The sequence below is a fragment of the Bos indicus x Bos taurus genome, chromosome 26 (assembly GCF_003369695.1).
Source record: "Bos indicus x Bos taurus breed Angus x Brahman F1 hybrid chromosome 26, Bos_hybrid_MaternalHap_v2.0, whole genome shotgun sequence".
In the NCBI taxonomy this organism is placed as follows: Eukaryota; Metazoa; Chordata; class Mammalia; order Artiodactyla; family Bovidae; genus Bos; species Bos indicus x Bos taurus.
Window position 1 is genome coordinate 24,187,211 of NC_040101.1, and position 20,987 is coordinate 24,208,197.

Consider the following 20,987-nt stretch of genomic DNA (forward strand, 5'->3'; position numbering starts at 1 on the left):
GGGGCCCAAGAGTCTGCAGGTGAAGCTGCTGCCACTGGTCTGTGGAACACGCTTAAAGTAACAAGGTCTCACAACGAAAAGCTAATGAAAGAGCTTTAGGCTCTGTCTCCCATGACCACAGTCCTTGTTTAGAAAGCTCTGGATGAAATTGGTAGCATCCCAGTTTGCTTCTATTTTCCAGCTTTGGGGGATTCAGCTGCTTTCTGGCTTGTGGCATCTAATGCTCTCATCCCGTATCCTGAAAGCAACAAGACCGTCACTTTCCCTGATCGGCACGTTTTCTCTCACCCAGCAACATTCCTGTGCTCCTTGCAGGCACGGAGGCTGATAATACCAAACTGTCATCTCAGGCTCAGCTTTCACAAGGCATGAAATACATCAGTTCTAATTTTATTTATTTTACTTTTTTTTTTTTGGCAAAGGCAGCATCTTCAGAAACTATCCAAGAGTGAAAATTCAATATAGGGATTTAATTTGAAACGTTATCCCTATCAAAACAAAACAGGAGAAAAAACACAAAACCTACCATTGAAATAAAGGATATAAGCATAATACCTGACCTGACTCAGTGTAAAAAAGAGATTTTTTTTTTTTTGTATCATATTCCCTCTGTCTGTCTGTATCTCTACAAGAGAGTCAGTAACCATGGCTTCAGATCAAAGAAATAGAGAGGAGGAGGAAAGAAAGAGAGAAAATGGAGAGGTCCAAGTAGCAAATTGTTAGCAAATATAACTGAGCGTATATTTATCAGAATCAGGCTCCAGGCTACTTGGTTGCTCCCAGAAATCCAGGATCTATGTTCTCTCTCTCTCCACATTCTGGGATTGGGTTTCCTCTTTTGTTTCTCCATCCTTTCTTACTGTTTAGTATATGAAACCCATCATTTGTATTCTAGGTCATGCATCTGGTAGAGCATATGCTGAAGTAATACAATTTTTAAAAAGTTTGTAGCAAGTTTTTTTTTTTTTATGATTTTAATGGGTTTAGGAATTTTGTCAGCAATTCACTGAGACATGTGACACACAACAAAATCCCTCCTTATTTTGCTCATCACCATGGGGTGGATGGCAAATGCTTATCTGAGCTTGCTGTTGGAAGTTTAGTTTTAGTCTCATTTCAGATCTCCCTAGATTATATTTTATAATTAATTTCTGTTTCAATTGAAATCTCCATATCTGAGGGGAGATGAGCTCTGGAAAGCTTTTGCTCTATGAGGGTCTGTGACCGACATAGACGTTTCTTGCTGACTGTGCTCTGAAATCTGGATGTTTTGTAGTTTACACCATGACAAGGATGGTATTCTTTCTTGTACTACCTCTCTGCCTTGGGAGGCAAGCTGAAGAGAGCAACCTCAATTACAGTCAATCATGGGTTGTATTATTGGAAAATTCTGAACATATTTATTGTACTTGGCATTTGTTATTGGCCCCTGCATTCAGCTGCAGACAAATTGATATATTGTCATCCTGGAAACTAAGATTTTACTGTTTAAATACTGTGTGTGTGAGGGGGAGAGAGAGAGAATGTACACACACACATGTATGGTATGTACCTAATACATTAAAACTGCTACCCAGTACATGAAAATTGTAAAAAGGAAACCTACCTTCTATTGATTTACCTAATATAGATTGCGTGTATGTAAATGTAATGTATATAGTGAGAAAATGTTGACCAAACTGTTAGATTGAAATCTTCTTGAAAAGTCACATCTTATTTAATCTTGGTTCTGTGTATAAAGCATAGCTCAGAGCCTGATACATTTAATGTATATCAACTTAATGAATATCTCCTTGTCACTGTATGGGCAGGTCTTCTTAAAGAAGGGGCTGTAACCATAGGGTGTCTAGTCCCATAGGTCTAACGGATGAGATGAGCATGAGAAACTCACAACTCCCTGAAATCCTGTGCCATGTTGTATGTATGCATGATCTGGGGGAAAAGAGCAAAATTTTATCAGAATTCTTTGCATGATAATTATCCATGGGTCTGTAGTTTTATATTTGTGCTTGTCTATAGACATTATCTTGTAAGAGAAACTGCAATACCAAGTTTGAGCTTTATTGCTTCTCCATTTTATTTCTGAAATGAAAGACCTGACCAGTGACCTGAATGTTTTCTGTACGCATGATGATCCGTGCCAGCAGGGACAGGGCACGGGGACAATTACTGGTCTCCTTGTCTATTTACATGAGTCACTAACCTTGTAACAGTTTGCCATAGGACTAACCTCTTTCACTGAGGAAAAACAACCTTGGCCCTTTAACGAACTGTGAAAATGACTGCCCCCAAACTCTGAAATGAAACTCAAACCAGTATCTTATAAGCTGAGATAAAAATCAAAGGAAACTCACAACTTTGTAAAACCACTATCCCACTAATTCTGGCTGTAGGTGAGAACTGGACATCTCATTTCAACTTTTTTGTTTTCCACCCCTCCAATCAAATTTCCATAGTGAACGTCATGCATGTCAGCACCTGGATCAGGGAGCCCTGCTGAGACACTGTGGGAAGGTGACAGAGACCTCAGTTCTCATCAGTCCCCAGTGTATTAGCAATGAAGTGGTTTGAGGTTATACTGTAAGCATCAATCACTTTTATTCCAACAGAAGTAGCAACACTGACAATAACAAGGAGAAGCAATGCTCCACTGTATCAAGTGAAAAGCAGGTCCACTTTCTGACCGTCATCCCCATTCCCTAAAGTTGGTATTTTTTTAAAAATATGTCTTCTAATTGTTGTTGGAAGTTTAGTTTTAGTCTCATTTTGGATCTACCTAGGTTACATTTTCTAATTAATTTCTGTTATAATTGAAATCTCCATATTTGAGGGGAAATGAGCTCTGGAAAACTTTTGCTCTATGAGAGTCTGTGACCGACATAGATGTTTCTTGCTGACTGTGCTCTGAAATCTGGATTTCATAATTGTTTTGACTTATACATATAAATGTGTATGTATACATACATACATACTCACCAAAATTCATTTTATAAAACTCTTATGCCAAATTTGGTCTGGGTGAATTCAATAGCAAGTTAAAAACCTTTCCATATACTATATATATACGTTTAGAAGTCCTGAATATTCACTCGAAGGATGGATGCTGAAGCTGAAACTCCAATACTTTGGCCACCTGATGCGAAGAACTGACTCATTTGAAAAGACCCTGATGTTCGGAAAGATTGAGGGCAGGAGGCGAAGCGGACGACAGAGGATGAGATGGTTGGATGGCATCACCAACTCAATGGACATGAGTTTGAGTAAACTCTGGGAGTTGGCGATGGACAGGGAGGCCCGGCGTGCTGCAGTCCATGGGATTCCAAAGAGTTGGACACGACTGAGCAACTGAGCTGAACTGAACTGAACTGACTGAGCCACTTAATGACTAATCACTACATAGGAACTCCATTATACAATCAACTATAATTTTGTTAATCACTATCCCTGATGACTCAGATGGTTAGGAATCCGCCTGCAATGCAGGAGACCTGGATTCTGTCCCTGGGTCAGGAAGATCCCATGCAGAAGGGAATGGTTAGGAATTCCAGTATTCTTGCCTGGATAATTCCAGGGACAGTGGAGCCTGGAAGGCTACAGTCCATGGGGTCTCAAAGAGTCAGTCATGACTGAGTGACTAACACTTCCCCACATTTCTAATAGACATACAGATGTTTGGCTATTTCAAACAATGTCGATACATACATGTACACACATGTTACTTGCTTGGTTGGTAAGCATTCAGACAAGTGTAGGGAGCAAGCACTGCTCAAAGAAAAATTACTGAAGGGAAATTCTTAGGTCTAAGAGTGTATACATTTTTAATTTTCATAGACATTGTCACAATACCCGCTGAAATGGTTGCATCATTGCATACTCTCTGACAATGAGAATGCCTATGTTTACAAGCCCTCAGTAGTCCAGGGTATTATGAAAGATGTTTTAAACTTAGCCCATCTGATGAGCAAAAATGTGGCATATCCTTATTGTTTCTGTTTACACTTATTTAATTAAGAGTGAGGTATTGTATTTACTTATTTGCATTTCCTTTTCAATGACCCTTCCCAAGGTATCAGATCTTTTTAATGTTCTAGAGAAGATCAAAATTTTTGCGTTTTATTCAAATCTAAAAAATATCAAATTTGCTACCAGAGTCCCAACACTAGTACACCAATTGGCATTAATAGACCCCATGTTTCATAGCCTTCTTTTACCTTTGTCTTAAAAAGTTAACGTATTAATCACTTTTAGGCTTTAGGGTAGGGCTGGGGAGTAGGTTAGAAGTTTCCTCTAATGGTCAGCTTCATATACTGATGCCTCTCCATCACTGGAGCTGAATCCGGCCTCTATACCCTGACACTGAATTAAATCTTAGAGACAAGAGTTTTGGGCCTAGTAGAAAAGAATAGGTAGCTGTGTTGCTTTGCACGCAAAAGGGGCCACAGCAAGCTAATGCCCTCAAAATTGTATGTCCTCACCTGGAGGCGGGTAGTGAAAAGTTTTATAGTAATGCTTCCAAGAGGGTGTGGCCATGATCAGCTCATGGACATTCTTCTGATTGGTTTGGTGGTCAGGTAAGTGGGAATCAGCATCATCAACCATCTGGTTCCAATGGGTCTGGAGTCTGTGTGCTTGTGGGCAGCATACAGTTTCAGTATCTGCAAAACAGCTAAAAGATATTGTTTTGTATATCTCTTGAGGAACCTTCCCTCAGGAACCTTCCCTGAGGCTGCGCTATTGTTTCTAAACTGTTTATCTCCAGTCTCAGCATCCCTCTCCCTTCCCTAATTAGCAACAGTTTGAACCTCCTGTTGGAACTCAGCAGAGGTCTTGGAGGCTGAAAGAAGCCTGTTTCCTGTCATCAAGAGATGAGGGACATAGAAGACTTTTGTGCCCGGGAGCCCCACAGGGTCCTTCTTGGTTTCCTCACTTCCCAATATATTTACCAAATGCTTTCTTACCTCTCCTTCCCTATCGTCAAATCAAGCTTCCAGGCTTAGCGAGTCCAATGGTACCTACCACTTTGACCCCATTTTTCGTATTGCAAAAGTCTCTTGATTTCAAAGACTATTGATGTCAACTTGGCCTCTCTGATTTATCAGCCTAAGGACAGCGCTGAAAACCAACCAGAAAAGCATGAAATAAGATAACACGGGCCTCCCCACACAGCGATGAAAAATCTGACAGTGACACTGCAGTAGCAGGCTCAGCTGGGCAGCTTTCAAATTGGGTCCTTTGTGTGACATTGGTCCATTATGTGCCACTTCCCCTGCCTCCTGGGTGCCCACCCATGTGTGAGGAGGTCTGTGCCCTCAACTCCCAGCCTGAGGAGAAGAACACAGAGGTACATGAGAGAAATTCGTCATCTCCAGATGGTGTGTGTGTGTGTGTATGTTTCAATAAAATGTTACTAATGGACACTGAAATGTGAATTTCACATCATTTTCACAGGTTGTGAAATGTTATCCTTCTTAGGATTTTTTCAACCATTTAAAAATGTGAAAGCCATCCTTGGTTCAAGCGTCACATGAAAACAGATGACAAGCTGTATTTGGATGGACCAGAGTTGTGTCAGCCTCTGAACTACATTGTTGCAAACACAGTTAAAGCCCAAAGTGCCTCTTCCCAAAATGCATCCTCTGATAACCCCAACTAGCCATCCTCCTTAAATGGGTATCTATCACTCCTATATCCATACTCAAACTCATCCACATTAGTCACTCAGTTGTGTCCAACTCTTTGCGACGCTATGACTGTGGCCCACCAGACTCACATACTATTATCTTATGTGTAATATTGATTTGTATATTTCTCACTTCATAGAAGTGGTATCATGGCTTGTATACCCTTCTACCTTATTGCCCAGTACGTTGATTGGTGCTCTGTCCATGGTGCTGAATGGAGCTCGAGTGCAATCTTTTTCACTGCTGTATTTCTTTACACTGTGTGATGATTCTGCCTATGTTATTCATTCCTATGATAGTGAATAGGAATTTAGGTTGATGCCTTTTAATTCCTTTCTTTGCATGTCTCATCTCTTTTCACCTTCATCATGACCTTGTTAGACCTCCAAATCTTAACTCTAGGACAAAGGACTGGATTTCTACTGGGTCTTCAGGCTCCTCCAGGACTCATCAACACCAGTTCCTAAAACATACAACTTCTAAGAGTTTGAGAAATTTCTCGTGTTTCTTGTAAAGGTCTTGCCATTTTTTCATACCACCACTCTTCCTTTGCCCCATATGTTCTTAAGTAGCCAGGATGCCAGGATTGTGCATTATATTCCTTTTTTCTGTTGCTGCTGCACTAGATACTTTTTAGCTACACTACTTACAACAACTGTTAGAAATAGGTCCTTCCTCCTTTCTTTCCCTCGCTCCTTTTTCCTACTTTCATTCTTATTCTCTTTCTTTCCTTTAATTATTCTTCTCATTGTAACTATGAGGAAAATGAGGTTTGCAGTGATTACATATTTTTGATTAATTATTTTTGCCAATGCTGCAGGGCCAACATTTGAAGCCAGGTCTGGTTTATTCCAGACCTGTTTATTATTCATCTGAAAGGCATTGTTGGACATCCGTGGTATGCCAGGTGCCCTTCTAGGCATGAATGAGGGGTGATAAGGGATGTTGCAAATGCCCCACTCTCATTAAGCTTACCTTCCAGTTAGGGGAGACAGGTTATGAGCATATGCATAATGCTAGGTGGTGATAAGTTCTAGGAAGCGAAAAGCAAAGTCTATAAAGAGGGGCTGGTTGAAGAGGGGGAGCTGTCAAAGAAAGAATCTTTGATAAGGTGGCATTTGGTATTTCAGCTAAGTCTTTATGTAAGTAAGGGAGAGAGGTGGGTCTGCCACATGGAAGAGCATTGCAGACAGTGGAACAGCATGTGTGAAGGGTTTGGCCCATGTACATCCAGGAATAGCAGGGAGATGGGGTGGCTGGAATACAGAAAAGATAAAATGTGTCATATCTTTCTATTTATTCCACTGCAGAAGGCAGGGATTGTACATATTGATCTTTCAGTTCAGTTCAGTCGATCAGTAGAGTCCAACTCTTTGTGATCCTATGGACTGCAGAACACCAGGCTTCCCTGCCCATCACCAGTTCCTGGAGCTTGCTCAAACTTATGTCCATCAAGTCAGTGATGCTGTCCAACTGTCTCATCCTCTGTCATCTCCTTCTCCTGCCTTCAGTCTTTCCCAGCATCAGGGTCTTTTTTAATGAGTCAGTTCTTCACATCAAGTAGCCAAAGTTTTGGAACTTAAGCTTCAGCATCAGTCCTTCCAATGACTATTCAGGGCTGTTTTCCTTTAGGATTGATTGGTTTGATCTCCTTGCAGTCCAAGGGACTCTCCAACACCACAGTTCAAAATCATCAGCTCTTTGGCACTCAGCTTTTTTTATGGTCCAACTCTCACATCCATACATGACTATAGAGGAAAACCATAGCTTTAAGTAGATGGACCTTTTCTCGGTAAAGTAATATCTGCTTCTTAAAATACTGTCTAGGCTTGTCATAGCTTTTCTTCCAAGAAGCAAGTGTCTTTTAATTTCATGGCTGCAGTCACCATCTGCAGTGATTTTGGAGCCCAAGAAAATAAAATCTGTCACTGTTTCCATTGTTTCCTCATCTGTTTGCCATGGAATGATGGGACTGGATGCCATGGTCTTAGTTTTTTTGAATGTTGAGTTTTAAGCCAGTTTTTTAAACCTCCTCTTTCACTTTCATCAAGAGGCTCTTTAGTTCATCTTTGCTTTCTGCCATAAGGGTGGTGTCACGTGCATATCTGAGGTTATTGATTTTTCTCACGGCATTCTTAATTCCAACTTGTGCTTCATCCAGTCTGGCATTTTGCATGATGCACTCTGCCTACAAGTTAAATCATCAAGGTTACAATATACAGCCTTGACATACTCCTTTCTCAATTTGGAACCAGTCCGTTGTTCCATGTCTGGTTCTTTCTGTTGCTTCTTGACCTGCATACAGCTTTCTCATGAGGCAGGTTAAGGTGATCTGGTATTCCCATCTCTTGAAGAATTTTCCACAGTTTGTTGTGATCTACACAGTCAAAGGCTTTAACATAGTCAATTAAACAGAAATAGATGTTTTTCTATTGATCTTTATTGAACATTTATCATGTTCCAAGTATGATATTCAGTATTGAGTATGATGAAAGTAGCAAGTTAGTATAGAAATGGTGGATTGCATATACCCACATGTATCAGAGGCCATTCCTTGAACCTACCCTCTGTCCTGGCTTTCATCATATAACACGTGAACACATGTAATGAATAGTACACACCCATCCCCCAGAAACTCTGGAGAAGCCATGCTGTGCATTTTCTCCCCCATATGCAAAAATGCTTTCATTTCTTTTCATTTCATTTCTTGTAAGTTGAAAATTAATGGGGGATGGGAAAGAGTTTTAAAGTGTTTATGCTTACCAGCTTGGTTTATGCTTTTATTTAAGACTAAAGTTTTGCAATATTAAACTGTTGTCCCTAAGCTTTGAGTTCTTTACCTGTAAAAGGTACCTTACTCTGGATTATTTCCAAACTTAAAAGAGAAAAAGCACGTGATGCACTCAGCACAGTTCCTGACCCAGAGGAGAGGTGGCTCTGGTGGTTTTGGAGGTTAATGCCGCTGTTGCTATCAATGGAGCCATTCTTGGAAGGAGAGATCTGCCTGAGCCCCAGGAAAAGCTCCACAGAAAGTGGCCCAGGAAGTGTTAGGAGAGTATCACAGGAAAGGAAGAGGCAGTTCAAGCCCCAGGAGGGAGCTCTCTGAATGAACACGGAGTGTCAGTCAGCAATGCAAATGCTGTTTAGAAAAGGCAGAAACCCCGGAGACACAGACTTGCCAGCAGCATCACAGAGTTTTGATTGCTTGGGCAAGAGTGAGAAGGAAACAGGTCCCAGTGGGTAAAGGATGGTAAAGACCTTCAGATCTTAAAGTCAATAGTCTGATTTTTACCATCCTCCTTGATTCTAAAATTCTAAGAACCTTCATCTCATACAGAAAAAGTCTGAAGCCTCATCTGGTAAATGACCTTCTCGGAGTCACACAGCATGTGAAAGAGAGAGAGACAGAGCTCAGACCTAGCCCTTCACTCAAAGGGGAGGGAGACCCTGCACAGCAACATGGTTGCAGGCAGGCCACCCTGCACGCCAGGTGGCAGGATGACTTCTGGGTCATCTCATATCTGAGTTACCTTCCAGTTCTGCCTGACTACCACCTGCATAGAATACTTATTTAGTTACACTGGGAGAATGCTTCTTCATGGTGTTTTAAAATATTACATAAATAAATTAACCCAAATCAAAACATGAATATAAAGAAAGCTATTGTCTCAGGTCGGAGAAGGCAATGGCACCCCACTCCAGTACTCTTGCTTGGAAAATCCCATGGAGGAAGGATCCTGTTAGGCTGCAATCCATGGGGTCGCTAAGAGTCGGACACGACTGAGCGACCTCACTTTCACTTTTCACTTTCATGCATTGGAGAAGGAAATGGCAACCCACTCCAGTGTTCTTGCCTGGAGAATCCCAGGGACGGGAGAGCCTGGTGGGCTGCCATCTATGGGGTCACACAGAGTCCGACATGACTGAAGTGACTTAGCATAGCATAGCATTTTCTCAGGTAGAAATGTCTATAGTACTTTACAGTCCATTCCCTTGAGACACAGTGAGCATACTGGTGATGAAAGCTGGGGTTGGGGGACTTTGATCACAACCCCAGCTCCCACTGTGTGAGCACACAGTCCAGCCTGACCCTGGACTGAATGCTGTTCCCGACTGTGGTGTAAGCCCTCACAACCACTAGCAAGATGGCTCCTGTGTATACCTATCTTACAGACTTGAGCGGTAAAATGATTTGCTTAGGTTTACCAAGCTAAGCCTGCATTTAAGCCACTATACCTCTGCTTCAAGCCTGGCCTTTAAAAAGCAGCTTCCCTTCTTTAGAGCAGCACAGATCTGGGGGCATGGAAATTGCATTATGCCAAGCAGCAGCTGTTGCAGAGAGTGAGGGTGCTTAGAAAGAGCAGCACAGTGTCCTAATTACCTGCAGCAAGGAAAACATCTGTGTGGGAAAAGTAATGAAATTAATTCTAAAGTCTAGCGGTTGCCTACATTAATTGACGTTAATTAATGCCAAATTACAAGACACCTCCTATGGAATCGCATCATACACTCACCAGAATTGAATATGGAAAGAATTCATCACATTTAATGCTATTACAGCAAGCCCCAAGGGGAATAAGAGTGATTGGTCCCTCATTATGAAGTGCAGCCAATTTCTTTTTGTTTCCATTAGGAGGGGAACAAGAACAAACCAGGAGCACTTTACCATGGGCAGGCGGTTTGGAATTGATCGGTTCCCCTTCAGCTTGTAGATTTCATTTTGAGCCACTCCGAGCAAGACATGGCTTCAAGACCTCTTCCTGGAGCTTTTCTTAGGTGCTTTGGTTGTACATTTTAAAATTCTCAGCACAAGAACAGCTCATTGAACAGGTCTGCCTCACTGTGTGGCATGAGGAGTGGAGAGGGATGGAACAAGCAAAGGAGTTAGAGATGATTCTCTAATTCTTATGAGTAGAATCCCACAAGCCCACCATGACCCTTGGGCCGCCTTCCCTGGCTAAGAAGTGCTGACCAGAGATTTGCATGCTGGTTGGTTCTCTCATATCATATCACTCTCTCATATCACTGCCTCTGTACTAGCATTGACGTCTCGTATATATCTATTATTCATTTTCCCCATGCAAACATACATATGTAGATATCTATATATACCACTTGCACAAAATCGTGTCCATATGCACATATTTTGGTAACCTACTTTTTAAAAACTTTTATTTTGGAATAATTTTAGATAAACAGAGAAGTTACCAAGATAGTGCAGCTTTACCCAGCACCCCTTAATGCGAACATCTTACACAACCATGATCTATTTTTCAAAGCTAATAAATTAACATTTATACAACATTATTAGTTGATAACTATTTATTATATAAAATGTATTAAGAATTTCTGTAAATCCTCATATAAGGATTCATAACAAGCTATGTACTTTCTACAGTATATTTAGCTGTACCTCAACTGTTGGCCATTTTGTTTTCTCTTACCTTTTTATTTATTTTTTTTAATTTAAATTTATTTATTTTAATTAGAGGCTAATTACTTTACAATATTGTATTGGTTTTGCCATAGATCAACGTGAATTCGCCACGGGTGTACACGTGTTCTCTTACCTTTTAAAATTATAAACAACACTATGATGAATATCAAAGTAACTAAATCTTTGCATGGTTCATTAATTATTTCTTCAAGTCAAATTCTCAGAAATGAACTCATAGTCAAAAGAGATTTTAATAAATGTTGATCCTTATTGACAAATTACCTCATGAAAACATAAACATACAGTTGCTCTTTCTTCTTTCTCCTTTTTTTTGTATTTAGGTTTGTCCATTGATAATTTGAAGCCAAAACATACTTAACAAAAATTGGCCCCAAACTTGCTGGGGTTTTTCATGCAATGTAGTGGGAATAAACCAGACCTGGAGTCTGGCCAGCCCAGTTTGAAAACCTATACTGCCCTTTCTATAATCTTCAGGAGCTTCATTCTCTTTACCTGCAAAATCAGTTGATAAATTATATGCCATAGTATTGTGACGACTAAGTGTACCAAATGAATGTGAACATGCTTTAAAGTACTTGGCACATAAATGCACAGCAAATATTAGTTTCCCTATTCTTTTAATTTCTCCCCAAATCCCTCAGATTCATAATTTCCATATAGTTAAGTTATAAAAATAAAGAGTTTATTTTTATATTTTCCATCTTATGTTTGTTCAGGGACCTTTGAAGAGAAAGTTGAAATCTTAAGAAAGAAATTATTAGACAACACTACAAATAAAACAAGCACAGTGTACTCATCAAGAAATCCTCAGGAGGTGGCAGTCTTACGAATTCTAATTGGAAAGTTGTATTTGTAATTGGAAGCCCGAGACTTCCTCAGTCAGAACCTTTGATTCAGATTGTTTTCATTCATTATCTCATGTAACAAGAAGCATGAGAAAGGGCGGCTCTGGGTTCAACACAGTCAGACGCTCAGTGATGCCATCAGGGAATGGGCCCTTTCCATCTCTTTGTCATATTCATTGTGGAAGCTCAACTGTAAGACTCCTCCATGCACAGAAAGGCTAGAGCACTTCCAGACATATTGACACAGTGTTGTATGGGGGCGGAAGAAGGTTTTCTGCTGTGCCTCCCTGTAGCCCCTTATAACTTCTTCTTTACTAGAACTGGGTTTAAAAGGCCTCTCCTAAAGCACATGCTAGTAGGTAGAGTAGGAGGACTTGGAGTAAACACAGACCCAAGAGAATTACTCCCTGCATATCAGAGCTTCTGAGTGACGTGGGAGAAAGCTGAGCCACCAGATCCACATTGGCTTTTCTGGCAAAGATGTAGGGAGGAATGAGTATTGGACCGGTCACCAACAGTAATCAATAGTGAAATATAACTGGAATACTCAAATTCAGTTTTTTAAAGGACCTACAATGTGCCCCAACACGATCTAATCATTGTGAAAGGTTGCAGAAGAGAAAATAGACACATTATAGTTTTTGTACAACTTCTGAGTTTTTAAACATTTAGCATATATATTATTTCAGTTAATTCTTAGAATCAAACTATGAGATAGTTGACACTGGCATCCTCATTTGAGAAATGACAGTGATGAGACTCAGGGAGGTGAAGCGGTGTTCTTTGAGTGATGCAACTAGGGAGTGACCACGGCAGAACTCAAACCCAGGTCTCACAGATGCCCATCTCCATTTCTAGGATCCTGAGCTGCCTTCTGCAAGGCAGAAGTCAACTGAAAGCTCTGCAAGGGTCTGATGGGGTATGAAATGGTGAGGTGAAGATTTTGTGTCCCATGAAGAGAAGTGATCTGGGAAGAGATGAGTCCCAGAAATTCTCTTCAGAGATGAAGATCATGAATTATGTCCTAAAATGAAACTTTATTAATTAAAGTTAATATAAGTAACAATTAAAATTATATACATTTTATATTATGTATTATATAATTATTATTTTATATAAAATTTTATAATAATTATAAAATAGAAATACAATTATAATATATTTAATATATAATTATAATATATATTTATAATTTATATGAATTTATATATTATAATTTATAATTTATATAATAATATAAGAATGTCTAAAAATGTCAATGGGGAAGGGAGAGTAGAAGTCTTTTCTTTAGTCATTCTTTGGAGGACTAGATGGGTTAAAACATATACTTGAGAGCTATTTCCATCCCCACACTGGCAGCAGGATAAAGGAAGACTGTGGATAAAGCTCTCTTCCTTTCCTCTCCTTAGAGCTTATCAGCAACTGTCAGCCATTGGTCAGTTGGAGCAAATGTGCATGTCGCCCCCTAGTGGCACTGCTTGTAGAGTACAGGTTTGCCCAGGTTCAGACATGACTGAGCGACTGAACTGAACTTTAAGTAAAAGTAGTGGGCTGCCGTCTATGGGGTAGCACAGAGTCGGACACGACTAGAGTTTCTTAGCAGCAGCAGCAGCAGCGCTAGAAATTTCCTTCAGGGAACTCCGACTCTGTGTCTGACTCTGTGCGACCCCATAGACGGCCTCCCACCAGGCTCCCTCGTCCCTGGGATTCTCCAGGCAAGAACACTGGAGTGGGTTGCCATTTCCTTCTCCAATGCATGAAAGTGAAAAGTGAAAGTGAGGTCGCTCAGTCGTGTCCCACTCTTAGCGACCCCATGGACTGCAGCCTACCAGGCTCCTCCTTCCATGGGATTTTCCAGGCAAGAGTACAGGAGTGGGGTGTCATTGCTTTCTCCAGGGAAGTCATTAGTGAATCCTTATATCCAACTCAGCATACGATTGCTTACCCCCATTTCATGTAATCATGTCCTTATTTCTCCATTTGGAGGAGTGTATTTCTTCATACATCTTTGTATGTCCTAAAATCAAACTCACCCATTCGTTAAACATCAAAAAAAAAGGTAAAATAATTTCCTTTTTCGTTCAAAAAGATATATTCCAGTAAAGTGCCATGTTCCAAAGAATATTTATTTATTATGTACTATGTGCTGATTTGAGAAGGAAATGGCAATCCACTCCAGGGCTATTGCCTGGAAAATCCCATGGACAGAGGAGCCTGGTAGGCTACAGCCCATGGGGTCGCAAAGAGTCAGACACGACTGAGCAACTTCACTTTCAATTTAGATTGTGATGAGTTCCATGAAGGGAATTAACAGGATGGAGTATTATTGAAAAGCAATCATAGGAGACCCCCAGAAATAACAGTAAGCTGAAATCTAGACCTTTTTAGAGAACAACCTGGGGGGAAGCCTTTAGAACAGAGGGAATACAAATGTAAAGCCTCTTAAGTGGTAGAAAATGTGGCCAAATTTCTAAACATATTTTAGGTCAGATTAGAAGAATCACTTGGAGAGAAGAGATTAGCATGAGGGGAGGTTGAAGCAGCACTGATGGAAGGTTTGAATGTATTCAGGAGTTCTGCAAAAGGGAGTTCTGAGTGACGTCTGATTCATAGAGAGGGCAGAACAGTTGTGGCTGAAAAACAGAGACAGCCTCCCTGGTACAATATATTAATACTGTCAGCAGCAGGGGTCAAATCTGTTAAAAGTAATTTTTACTGGTATGTTTATCACCTGCTCTGGTCTCAGGTGAGAGGCAGGGTCTTAGTTTGCTGCTGCTGCTGCTCCTGCTGCTAAGTCGCTTCAGTCATGTCCGACTCTGTGCGACCCCATAGATGGCAGCCCACTAGGCTCCTCTGTCCCTGGGATTCTCCAGGCAAGAACACTGGAATGGGTTGCCATTTCTTCTCCAGGGTCTTAGTTTACTCAGCTATAAAATGAGAGCAATGGTTTTGAGTATGGAAGCTCTTCTCAATTCTGTTTTATTTCCAATTAGTAATGGAAGAAAAACCTGTACCTTGACACAGGGCCTTATTGTTTATAACAGGGTACTTCTAGCATGAGATGACCAATGATTGCATGTATGTTTGTGTGTTTCCCTATTTATCAGAGTATGGCAGTGAATCCTATTAATAAGGAAAATAACTAAAAAAGCACAAGTATTATTGCCAGCTTTTGAATTTTTTTTTTCATTTTGATTTGGAAGGAAAAAAATTAGTTAACAGAATTTAGTATTCTAGGATGACAAGAGTTGGTGGAGGCACTGGGAAATGGTGGTGGTGTTGATAGCAAGTGAGTAAAATAATCATGAAAATTTAAACAATGATAATAACAACAATAATGTAGTTAACAGAGAATGTGAGGTTTGTTGAAAGAATTGCAGATAGCAAGAGAAACAGAAAATGTCTACTCTGACTCAATATACTGTGTGTAGATCACCCCACCCGCATTTTTTTCTTTTTTTCTTTTTTCAGATTCACAATACCTAACATGCCGAATGCAGAACTGCACAGAAGCCAACAGAAATAAACCTTTCCCAGGCTACATCGACCCAGACTCTCTGATTGTCCAGGACGATTATGTGTTTGTTCAGGTATGAAAGATCCGCTTCCGCTGATTGTCTCAAAGACATTTCCCTTCCCTGCTTCTAATGCAGCCCCTTCACCTGCTTGCCCTCCCTGAAGAACAACAGAGAAAGAAGCAAAGGCATTCTTTTTTTAACAAAAGGAACATTACCAAGTTGAAGCTTCTATACTAACGGAATAGTAATTCCTTCTATTGCCTGTGAATTTGAAGTTATTGCTTCTTAGTGAAAGAATTCAGAAATAAAGTAATTGGTAGGAAGTGGATGTATTTGGAGAGAAACACAGTCCACAGAGTGTGGGCCATCTCAGAGGGCAAGTGAGAGCTTAGAAGTACAGCAGTTAGTTTTTACAGCCTGGGTAATTTCATAGGCTAATCAGTGGGAGGATTATTCCAGTTATTGGGGGGAAGAGGCAGGCATTTCCAGGACTTTTCGACCTTTCATGCTTGCCCTCAGAACTGCCATGGCACTGGCTGACATGTCTTTTAGCGTGCTAAAGTAGTGCAGTGAGTGTATAATGCAGCTCACGGTGCCTTGGAAACAGAATCTTCCCGAATCTTGGACCCAGTCGGTTCTAATCAGTCTTTGCCATGTCCTATGACGTGTCATTCTTTTAAAGGTTCTGCCCTGACCTCTTCCCTCCTGTTTCACTTCCTTGGGGCAGTGTTTGGAGGATGTGTCAAAACGGGGTCCTGGGGACACTGCTCTGAATACTCAGGTTGTCTCCAGAACTATGCACACTTGTATTCATCCTCCTCACATTCTGCATTCCAAAGAGGCTCCCTTCAGTCGTCAATAGGACTGAGCAGATACGTCAGTCTCTTCCGAGAGCAGTCAGCCAACAAGCCCCCTCTTCTGAACCTGCCTTAAAAATAGAGAGCCAGGTGGTAACAAGCTGTGGGGTGGCTGGAGGTAGTGGGCGGCAGAGCCAGTAATCAGCCATTATTGTCAGACACTGCTGTGATTAGGATCAAGAGAATTTAGATGAGACATTCAGGTGGGTTTTTCACTTCCAGAGAGAGTAGAGAACAATTTGAGAAACTGTGGGTTCAGGAGCAATTAGAAGAGAGAAGGAACAAGTATCCTTTGTTTCTTTTTGCAGTTAATAAAACTTTATACTTGTTTGGACAAAACATTTAAAAACTCAGTTGTTGCTTTTCATGTTAAAATTGACAAAGTTACTATTGCTAAATAGTTTATATATAATACACTACGTACATACAATTTCACTACGATTGAGACATTCTAGACACTACTATATTTACTTGGGCAAGAAGTTATAATTTAGAATATTTGATCCCAAATATCAAAAAGCAAATGTTCAAATTCCTTGTACTTTTAAACTATTTCACAATTACACACACACACACACTTCCTTTTTTCTTCAGAAAAATGAGTAATGAGCACTCTGATAACTTCAGCATCAAATTATCAAGTGACACTAAAATGGAAAATGGTTACCCATATTGGTTCTATATATAATTCATTTCTCCATCAGTGGTGCTTCCAGGGACCTTTCCTGTTTTCTATTAACAGTTTATAATCCATATATATGACTTACAAATAAGAATCAAATGTGCATTTAGAGTTTCATATATATTTTTACCCAGGCCGCTATGAATATATAACCCATCTCTAGGACTAAGAGAGAGCTGGCCACATCATGGTGAATATGATAACTTTCCAGTCACATTTTTATGTGTCTGATGAAAATTCACCCAGAGCATTTGTTGACATTCTGAGTATGCAAACCAACTGACTTCAAACTGTAGGTGTTTATATGAGTTAAGAGTGGCAACAGGAATCCAGAGAAACTGAGAGTCAAATGGTGGTTTTCAGAAGCTAGGGAAATGGGGAGATGCTGGTCAAGGGTATACGTGTCTAGCTATAAGTTCTGGGGATATAGTATACGGCATGGTGGCTGTACTATATTATATACTTGAAAATTATTAAGAGAATAAGTCTGAAATGTTATCAACATACACACAGACACACACACATACAATCTTAATTAAATGAAAAGATGGAGGTGATTGCTAACCTTATATGTGGTAAACATTTCATAATATGTATGCATCAAATCATATTGTACACTTTAAAACTGCATACGTTATGTGTCAATAATATCTCATTAAAGGTGGATTAAGGGAGAGTTTGGCAGTGCAGCCCTGACACCTCATTCATGGTGCTCAACTGAGATGGAGACCACCCTGCTCTTCCCCCTCCCTCAGACCCACCGGGTTCTTTGGGCTGTACATCCTGGACAGACCTGGGGCAGTAGAGCACCATTCTCTTCCGGGAGGGGGAGATCGAGAATGATTTAGAACCATGATCCTGGCTTGGCTTTCCATCTATCACGTCAGCAGCACTGCTGTGTGTGGGACATGCACACAGCCAGTGGTGCGACTGCACGAAACTGGAATTCAGTGCCCGGAGATGGGGGCACCAGTCCTGCCACTGTGTGCCCTGGTCCATTCCCTTTTGATGTGGCACAAGGACCTGTTTGTGTGGTCACAGTCTTGGGGCTAGAGAGAGCTGGGTTGCTGAGGGGCTCTGATCCAATATACTCTCAGGCTTGTGTCAGTTAAAAGAAAAATAACCAAAATTCTTTCCTGACTTCTGAGCCACAGGGCAAGTCGAAGAATTGTATTTCTGTCAAGGGGGCTCAGTTTGGGCCTCTGACCAGCTCACATACACTGGGTTGTTTTGGAACTGGGTGCCAGTGCTTTACACTTGCCCACAGCAGTCACTCGCACTGTTGTGCTGGCACCTACCCCTTCCGGGCAGGGACTATTCTTCTGTGACCTGTAACTGGTAGTGACTCCTTTTACCACCTTTGTGCTTACGTTGCAGCTGACATCAGGGGGACGGCCGCATTACTACGTGTCCTACCGAAGGAATGCGTTTGCCCAGATGAAGCTCCCCAAATATGCTTTGCCCAAGGTATGGCCTGAATCAGCTCCTCTATTTCAGCACCTATTCTTTTTCCCAAGGACCCTTTCAGTCTCTTGTAGTTATTTTTTTTTAATCCCCCATCTCCATTTCTCAAATTCACGTATATTCTTTTTTGCCAATCTCACTATCTTCCTTTCTCTGTCAGCGGTCCCTCCCTCTCGTACCCCTCTTCTCCTCTCTCTTTCTCTGATTCTTTGGAATTCTTACTACAGGGACATCTGAGTACACTGATAACTGATTTGCTTTTGCTTGTCAAGCGGTATGTATTGGTTTTTAGCAAAACAGAAACTATGCTTTGGACACACAGTATATCAGAGCAACAGGTATGATACATGTATATTCTGACCTGTTGTTATTATTTATAAAGTGATACAGTCACTGTATCACAGATACAGTGATACAGCTTCTGACCTTTGCTTTCCCTCCCAGTGGAACTTATGAGACTAGTTGTCTTTAGGGTTCAGCGACACAGCTAATTTTTTAAACTTTCCCCAAAACGTACTGTTTTGAAAATAGAGGCAGACAAGAGACTCCCAACAGCTCACATCCCCAGGCTGTCTCTCCATAAACACTAAAGAACTGTGTTAATACGGAGCGCCACCTAGTGGAAGTGAAACTTACTTAGGCGCTCAAAGTTGTGGATTTGCGGTCTTGTTGCCACTGTGGTATTTTAAGTGGCAGTAAATTGTTAATGCATCGTGCCTTTTTTTCTAGCAACAACCACTGAAATGCGTCTTCATTTAAAAAAAAAATTTTATTGAAGTATAGTTTATTTGCAGTATTATATTAGCTTCTGGAGTGGGGTGCCATCGCCTTCTCTGATTGGTATATATATATTTGGGTGCATTTATCTTTCTTAATTAGTGTTTTGTTTTCTTTGACTATATACCCAGCATTGAAATTGCTGGATCATATGGTAGTTCTATTTTTAGTTTTCTGAGGAACCGCCATATTATTCTTCACAGCGACTGTGCCAATTTGCATTCCCACCAACAGTGTACTAGGGTTCTCTTTTCTCTGTATATCCTTGCTAATCCTTCGGAGCTTTTTGATGATAGCCATTCTGACAGGTGGGTGTGTGGATCGTAAAACAAGGGAGATGTATGTGGTTATAAGAAGGGAAGAGTGTAGGTTTAAACGCAGCTCAGCTTTGAAATCTTTGGTTGAACAAGGAGCATCGATAACTTCTTTTCAATTGTATCTTCATGACTCTGTGTCTTGTGTTTTTATTGCTGAGTTTGTAATATGCTGTCTTGGACCAATACCAGCTTCCTTCCCAGGGACCCTGTGGTAGATCTAGCACGAGGGCACTGCAGGTCTTCTCTCCCAGGAGAGCCGGTGGCTTCTCCAGGCAGAATTCTCCTTCTTGGCCATCACTCTGCCCCTAACCCTAGCGTAGTGAAAGGTGAGCTGTAAACCTCAGCCCATTAGAGATAATAACCCACATTAAATTATGCTGTTAACTTCAAAAAACTATTTCCATGTGAGTAGTTACTATTTTCAGCTGCTAAGAGATTAATAACAGTGGTAATTGCCCAGAACTGTATGCCTGTGCCTGTATATGTTTAAATGCTCCTCACTCGTGATTTAGCTTGAACTATCTGTCCATGGGGTCACACAGAGTCGGACATGACTGAAGCGACTTAGCATAGCATGCATAGCATTTTACAAAAAGACAAACACAACATTGGAGTTGTGCCTTAGATGAGAATTGGGTAAAGTCAGCAAAAGAAAAATTCAGTGTTAAAATTTCCCTTGGTAATCTTTTAGGGAGGTCCATGAGGGAGATGATCGTGTTATCTTGGTAAGTTCCACAGAGCTGGTGGTTTTATTTCTTTTGCTTTGTTTCCTTGAGCACTGAAATAAGTTTCTGACTTTGACTGACTGACAAATGAAGTAGTTGGCTTGCAAGATTTACACCTTTAAAAACAAGAATACACTCAATGCAGTGAGATGCTTCTGTTCAAGAGGCATGTGGGAATTGGGACCAAATCAGGAAACAGCATATCTGAGCCACTCATCTCTTGTTTACTTTTTCTTGGGAATATACTTTGTGAGTGGAATAAGTTTCAGCTAAACTAAATGCTACTTGCTGCAGAATCAAGGCTAAAATATAAGTCTCTGGACTCCCAGACCAGCATTCCTTGTATTATACTCTTCTACTCTCAAAATAAATTAATAGATTCTATAACTAAAAGGGAGCAGCACCTCCCACTCCCTCAGATTTTTATACACTGAGTAGCGTCCAAAAAAAAAGTCCCATTGATCTAAGTTGTCTCAGAAATGGTAGTTTAAAATCAAAGAAATCACTTTGGTCCCTTGGCTGGTGTCAGGAAATGCATACTTTGCATTGCTTTTTCATAGCCATCACACCAATCACTGTGGATTATCGCACCCAGTGGTAACGTGCCAATCTGGAAAGAGAAGTTTTACTTTGAGCCTAAATTGGCTATCTGCACCCCCACCC

The 20,987-nt window shown here is 40.7% G+C and overlaps 1 protein-coding gene across 4 annotated transcripts in view; it reads left to right on the forward strand.

Moving 5' to 3' along the window:
- SORCS1 (sortilin related VPS10 domain containing receptor 1) overlaps positions 1-20,987 on the forward strand; it is a 576,537-nt gene that overhangs the window by 421,900 nt on the left and 133,650 nt on the right. For all 4 annotated transcript variants that reach the window (XM_027528998.1, XM_027528999.1, XM_027529000.1 and 1 more), the window contains exons 7-8: positions 15,456-15,574; positions 18,419-18,508. In XM_027528998.1, the coding sequence (XP_027384799.1) occupies positions 15,456-15,574; positions 18,419-18,508 (209 nt within the window). The remainder of the gene's footprint in view (positions 1-15,455; positions 15,575-18,418; positions 18,509-20,987) is intronic.